Source organism: Cheilinus undulatus, linkage group 1 (genome assembly GCF_018320785.1).
Source record: "Cheilinus undulatus linkage group 1, ASM1832078v1, whole genome shotgun sequence".
Classification (NCBI taxonomy): Eukaryota; Metazoa; Chordata; class Actinopteri; order Labriformes; family Labridae; genus Cheilinus; species Cheilinus undulatus.
Genome location: NC_054865.1, coordinates 58,270,018 through 58,277,206, shown reverse-complemented (window position 1 = coordinate 58,277,206; position 7,189 = coordinate 58,270,018). Strand labels below are relative to the sequence as shown.

Genomic DNA, 7,189 nt, shown 5'->3' with positions numbered 1-7,189 from the left:
CCCCATCCTCAGCTCTGCTGCTCATCCCATAGATGCATGCTCCTTAGAGGTGAGGCTCCATTGGCTTTACTGCGGTTTAAGATTTGATGACAGGAGCATTGTTACAGCAAAGAAAGAATCCACCAAACACTCATTTACTTACCTTTACTTCTAAGTCCATAAAGAAGACACCAGCTCAGACTCGTCCAAACTTTATTCAGCAGAGTGGTCAGCACACACGATCACAAAAAGCAGAGTGCTTTTGTGTTTTGCCTTCAAAACAAAAGTCTACATTCACAGAAATAAAAGATATAGAAATTCCCACAGCCATAGTGTGCCCTGAAAAAACATGGCTCACAATATTTTTATATAATAATAATAATTTAACAACATATGGAGTTCTCCTCGTACACTCTCCTTTATATTTGTCTTTATTTTTTACCGAGGATGAGTTTATCAAAGAATCTAATCGATTAAATATCACTACAGTCAGTTTATGTTTTCAGTGAAGGAGCCAGCGAGCAGAGATCTGGACTAAACCAGTAACCAGAGAAGGAGGGCCTGACCAGGGATCGGTTATTTTCCTCGTAGTAAACACAGACGATCATTCAGACTCTCCTAAACAATAGAATATTCACAATACACATGCATACAGGATTATCAGCAATCCTCTGTTATGATATCATCTTACCCCGGCCCTGAGGAGAGTCACATGACCTCCGCTAGGTTAAGGAGGGGGGTCAGAAGGCTTCAATGAAAACCACATGGAGGGAGGAGAGAGCTGGGACTAAACAGAGAGAGGGAGGGGGAGAGAGAGAGAGAGAGAGAGAGAGAGAGAGAGCGAGAGAGAGGGAGGGAGAGAGAGAGAGAGAGAGAGCAAGAGACATGAGCCACAGAAACTTCTGACAACAACAGAGAGGCTGTGAGAAGCTTCTGAGCTTCCACAACTAAGACCAGGACCAGGACCAGGACCAGGGGTTACATTCATCCAGCACAGGGACCAGAGACACGGATCAGCCCGGTCTGTCATGTCAGAATCCATCAGGAGAAAAAGCTCCAGCAGACAGCTGCTGCAGAACCTGATCAGGTGAGAGACACGCTTCCTAAACACGAGAGGTTTGTTCTTCTGACCTCTGGGCTGCAGGATTAAATCAACAACCAGGAAACACTAGAGAGGTCTTCATAGCTCAGGTAACACATGTAGCACATGTAGCAAATGTAGCACAGTTAGCATATGTAGCATAGGTAGCACATGTAGCACAGGTAGCATATGTAACACAGGAGGCATAGCACACAGAGCATAGGTAGTATATGTAACACAGGTAGCATATGTAACACAGGTAGCACATGTAACACATGTAGCACATGTAGCAAATGTAGCACAGTTAGCATATGTAGCATAGGTAGCACATGTAGCACAGGTAGCATATGTAACACAGGAGGCATAGCACACGGAGCATAGGTAGTATATGTAACACAGGTAGCATATGTAACACAGGTAGCACAGGTAGCACATGTAACACATGTAGCACATGTAGCATATGCAGCACAGGAAGCCCATGTACTTCAGGTAGCATATGTAGCACAGGTAGTACATGTAGCAAATGTAACACAGGTAGCACATGTAGCATATGCAGCACAGGAAGCCCATGTAGTTCAGGTAGCACATGTAGCATATGTAGGACAGATAGAACATGTAGCACATGTAGAATATGTAGCACAGGAAGCCTATGTAGCACATGTAGAACATGTAGCACAGGTAGCCTATGTAGCACATGTAGCTCAGGTAGACTATGCTGCTCTTTAATAGCATTTGTGACTCTAATTTTTGCATCATTTTACCGTCTTCATATTTGGCAGAGCTGTTTTATTTACATTGGATATTTTCGTTTAGTCAGTCGTTGATATTTTGCATTCACAGTCTAAATTTAAATCTATTAAGAGCTTTAATGAAAGTGTAGATATGAAAAAACATAAAGAAGAAATCTTCCTAAAGCTTCTTTAATCCATACAGCTGTAAAAACAGTCCGCTTTATTAAACACATTAAAGTGTTGAGACCAGTTGAAAAAATGACATTTTGTACTGTTGGATCTTAAGAATGTTTTAAGAAGAATTCAAAATGCAGAAAGAAAAAAACAAGAATTAAAGAGAAACAGTCTGTTCATCAGCTGATCAGAAGTTTAAGACCACAGCTCTAAAAAACAGAAAAACCCTCAAAACAGAAATAAAAGTTTGAAAAAAGGCCTCAGTAATGAGGAGCTCCACCGTTCCTGCTGATCAGTTCAAAACTTGGTCTCAGCGTGCTTGATGAGAGTGTTTCCTGGAGGCTAGAGGGAACGTTGCTCCAAGTGAAGATGGCTTCATGAAGGGCATCCATGTCTGGAACTGATGTCCATTTTTGTAAACTTCCTTTGTCATCCATCCCCAAATGTTCTCAGTTGGATTTAGATGAGGGGAACAAAAAGGGTCCAAAAGAGTGAGGTCATTACCACACAGACGAGAAAATGCAGAAAAGGGTGGTGGAAGGTGTTTAAAATGGTAAAAGTGAGTGATGAATGGCAAAAATGTGTTAAAATTTGTGGGAAAAAATGATGAAAACTGGATAAAATTTGGCAAAGCTGGTGTAAAGTGGCAACTGTGGAATTTTATAAATATTCTTAGTTTTTTAGGGAATCTGGGGACCTCCTTTTAGTGTGCGCGACCTTAAAGGGGTCCTGACCCCAAGGTTGAGAACCACTGCTCTGAGATACATGACACGTCCTTTCCTCCTTTTGTCCTCCTACAGCCTGGTATCTCCATGAGTGAAGAGCTCATTTAGAAAGCGTTTTTGACCAGTCTGTCCTGGACTCGTCTCTGGAGATGTTTGCAGCTTATGAGAGCTCTGCAAACTCGTGTGATAATTTCCCCAGTCTGAGTGTCAGAGTAAGAGAATCTTATATTTTGTTCAGAAGGTAATTCAGACCTCTCTGCACCATCGGCTGAGCCTTACATGAATCTAACGATCACATCCCTTTGGTTCGGAGTTCCTTCTTTCTTATCCTGATGATTTCTGTCCACCTGGCGCCAACGCCGCCTCACAGTGCAGATGAACTGAGCTGTGAACGAGAGTTCACTGGCTCATGAGAGCTGCTGGAGGTGAGTTAGGCTGAGACTGATGTCGCTGCTATCAGTGGTGCAAACAGGATGAATGACTGAGCAGGATCATAGTTGGTTAGTCTGCAGGTTTGCTCCTTCATATTTCACCGCCTCTCTGCATGGGCGTACCGGGGGGAAAAAGGTACTGAGTACCCAGGCCCAAAGAAGAGAGGGGTCTTTAAGAAGCCTGCTATGAAAAAGTGTGATTTATTTATTTATTCTCAGTAATCAGTGTCATCATTCAATCAAAAGCAACTAAATGAATCAGTCAAAAAACTGAAATTAGTCTCAAATAGAGAAAGATAAAACACTGGGGGCTTCTGCTCCTCCCTCAAAAATGTTCAAAAGGTTTAGTCCAGCGCTGTGTAATGATGAAAGTAAATTTAATTTAAGCATAATAAAAATATTGGGAAATTATGGTTCAGAAACAGATTTAAACGCATAGATATTTATGAAAATGATGCAACAAAACCAGGCTAAAACTGAAAGGATAGAAATGATTAAAATGCGACTAAAACTAAAATTAAAAATGGCTGCCAAACTGAACACTGCTGGGGCCCGTTAATCCCTAGCTACGCCCCTGCCTCTGTGCTTCTGCACAGTTTTCCTTTCCAGGAGCTTCACTGGTGGAAGGATGTAAAAAAACCTGAGCCTGGTCTGAAACCAAAGACCACCTGAGGTTTTGGCGTCAGCGTGTAAACGTGACTGACAGGAGATTTCCTTTAAATGTGAGTCGATGTGGACGGAGAAAAGGCCATAAAGGTGTGAAAAGGGGGTCCCTGTTTCCTCACACTGGTTTAATCTGGAGGTCTGATCTTCACCATGAAGACCTGGTTCTTTCCTCCATGTTTGACCCTCAGAGCATCACCGTCTGTGGAGAGCATGACGTGGCGTCTGTGCTGTCGGCCATATTTACAGTTAGAGTAAATCACTGAAAGGACACCATGTAGGTAAACTCCTCCTCAAGCATTAGCCTCCCTAAACCTCTACTTTAGCTTCAAACCTGGATATTAAAGCTTGTTAGAGCTGGACAGACATTTATGTTTTATCCAGGCTGAATGAAGGCGTTTCCCTCTCTGGTTAGAGATCAGTGGCGGTTTAACTAAACACTTCCTTCAGTGCTGACTCCACCGTCACCCTACAGAGGAGGTAGATCCTAAAAACTCACCTTTTCAGTATCTGGAGCATCTACTGACCAATAAAAGCTCTTAAAGCTGCTGAGAAGTCTGAGAAGTCTGACCCTTGTCAGCATAAATAAACCCGTCCTCGTCTGGTTTACGGCTTCAGCACCTTTCTGAGGAGAATGATCATTTTTCTACCCACTAAATTGACCTCCTACAGCCTTGAATTTCTCAAGTTTTAGCTCAAATATCCCTAAATGTGCTAGAAAAACAAGAGCCTTTTCAAACAGGTATTTCTATTTCTCTTTTCCATATTCATCTGCCTCTTGGACAAGATTACAGCCATCCTTTTTAAAGGGGACATATTACGCACAAATCACTTTTTCATAACCTGACACGTCAGATGGATTAGTTTCACACATCCATCTGGTAAACCACCCATAGACGGTGTTTGGGAAAGGGCAGAGGCTTTGAAAAAAACTTGGAGGGTGATTGGATGAACGTTCTGTCTGTCACATCTTTAGGGGCCAATCAGAGCAACAAGACACCTGACGTAGCCGCTACCGAGGAGTAAACTCCATAGAGAACTGGTTCTCAACCTTTTCTCAGTCATGAACCCCTGTGACGTATTTTTTCAACCAAGTCCCCGCTAAACAGCGCGAAGCTTTTTGGCCAAAAAGAAAGACATTAACAGCGCTGTGACAGCTGCCTGGTTTATCAAACTTTGTAACTGATAAACAATTTTAAATTAAATGTTTTTTCAAACATTTTAAATGTTAAAAATGCATGACTAAACTCACGGCAAATCTGCCCATCTCTAAATGTGGGAATTCAAATGAATGTAGTGAAAACAGAGAGTGGCATAAAACCATTTAAACCCAGAAGCGTGCAAAACTCTGCTGGGCTGCAGCGGTCTCTCTGGAACTAAAACCTGTAAATAATTAACTAATTATTACAGAGACAGCTTAGTGCCCCTTTTTGAGATCATCATAAAGATCTCTTCTCAAACTGAAATCAGGAACTTAGTTATAGATCAGCATTTCTTCACAAAAATAAATCATGAACCTTTTTATGAATGGAGAGGTTGTGAATGCAGTGATTGACAGGCATGTTCCAGTGTGGGTCAAACCATCCTGCCATGGGGGAGACTCAGGGGGTTTTAGGGTGATTCAATCTAAGAGCATACAAAATATTAACTCCAGTTTATAAACTTAAGTCCTTACACTCCTTCGCAAATTTTTCGTGCAAATTATTCACACAAAATATTTATTGTTGAACCTGTAGCGAGTCAAAGCAAGCTTCCTCACCAGCAACATCATTTCACAGCGCGACATTGCTGCGGATATTTTTTTTTAAAGTTTCGCTCCGACGAGCGCACAAGGTGGTGGTGGTGCCGATTTTGAAGGCAGACAGAGGAACAAAAACGTCCTCCTCTCCATCACCACCTGATGCTCGTCCTCTCATATCTGTCTGTATCAGTGCTGGTGTTTTTGCCTCATGTAGCCTGGTAGAGAGGGAGACAGGCAGCCAGACATGTCCATGTGAACACAAATGCACTACTCACACAGCTGGAGCTGTTTCCAAACTAACAGGACTTCAGTGAAATATTTACCAACACAGTCTCCTCTGACCTCAGACATACGACTTATAAATGCTGCAGATAAACCAGCTAAATGGCTCCTCTGACCAGTCTGGAACACAAACAGGTGAGCCAATCTGTGCGCTGGAGGGGAGTTAACTCCTCCCACAGCGACCGTCAGCTGTGCCCTTATTACTCTTATTGATCACATTTGACACAGAATGGATGAAAAGTCAGTCCCTCCTCTTACAAACGTGGCTGGCAGTGAATGAAACCGTGAAACTAAACGGCACTGACCTCCTGGCTGCGTGTAAAAGTGCCGCGTTACGCACGGAGTGAAGGCCGGGGAGGGAGAAACCTCCTTTTATTTTCGGCTCCAATAAATATCACAGTTTATCAGAGGACAGAGAAAACACACCGCAGACGTTCGCAGCATGAATGTGGTTTTAGAATGTAGTAATATACTCGCAAAATCGTGTTGCTCCAAACGTGCAGAAAGGCGCTACTTTTCTGAAATAGCCGGATTATATTTTAAAATCTCACGTATCCCCATTTGAGAACCACTGCTGCCATAGAGAACTGCATAAATGAACCATGACTGTAGACATGTCAGCACACCACTTTTCTTGTTTTTGAAGAGAAAACAGCTCCCTGCTGTTCTTTGTTCTTCTTAACAAAGAAATGTCGTCAAGTTCTGGTAAAACTGGCGCTTTAGCAGCATCCACACTAATCTCTTCCTCTATAACTTGTTTATGTCACGACTCTGTCATGCCTGAAAGTACTGTCACATCAGGAGAGCCACATCCATTTCCTGAGAGGGGCGTGGTCAGGGGCGGAGTCAGACAGCTCAGTAACATTTAAAGCCACAGACACAGAAACAGCTAGTTCTGAGCAGGGCTGAAACAGAGGAGTTTAGAGACATGCAGAAATCCATGCTGGAGTGTTTTTACAGCATCAAACTTCACTGGCATGTTTTGGAGACCTCTGAGACCGATATAAACTTGTCTTAAAGGGTTAAATGTGTCCCCTTTAAGTTTTCACACTCAGCTCATGTCTCCTCCATCAGCTGAGCATTTAGGCATCTAGTGCAACCAGGAGAAGGAGCAATGACGGGGAAGTTTCCATTAAATATGTAGAAAAACATTTAAAAACATAAATGTTATAATTTCCAAAATTCATAGTAAGGCTGAATGTTTTTTGAAAATGATCTAACTGCGATTTTCCCCCAATATTGCAATTGCAAGTTGATATGCAATTATTCCTTAACTTTCTTTTATTCCTAAGGGATGAACAGTTCTTTAAAAGTTTCTAATTCTGATGGTTGTATATGAATTAATGCATTGAGGGGATTTTGTTATCCTTATGTTTAGTAAG

General features: G+C 42.2%; 1 protein-coding gene across 4 annotated transcripts in view; it reads left to right on the top strand.

The window, feature by feature from the left end:
* Positions 1 to 874: 874 nt before the first annotated feature.
* Positions 875 to 7,189, top strand: part of LOC121508157 (lymphocyte-specific protein 1-like) — a 53,894-nt gene continuing 47,579 nt past the window's right edge. For all 4 annotated transcript variants that reach the window (XM_041784772.1, XM_041784764.1, XM_041784780.1 and 1 more), the window contains exon 1: positions 875 to 1,066. In XM_041784772.1, the coding sequence (XP_041640706.1) occupies positions 1,008 to 1,066 (59 nt within the window). In that variant the 5' untranslated portion in view covers positions 875 to 1,007. The remainder of the gene's footprint in view (positions 1,067 to 7,189) is intronic.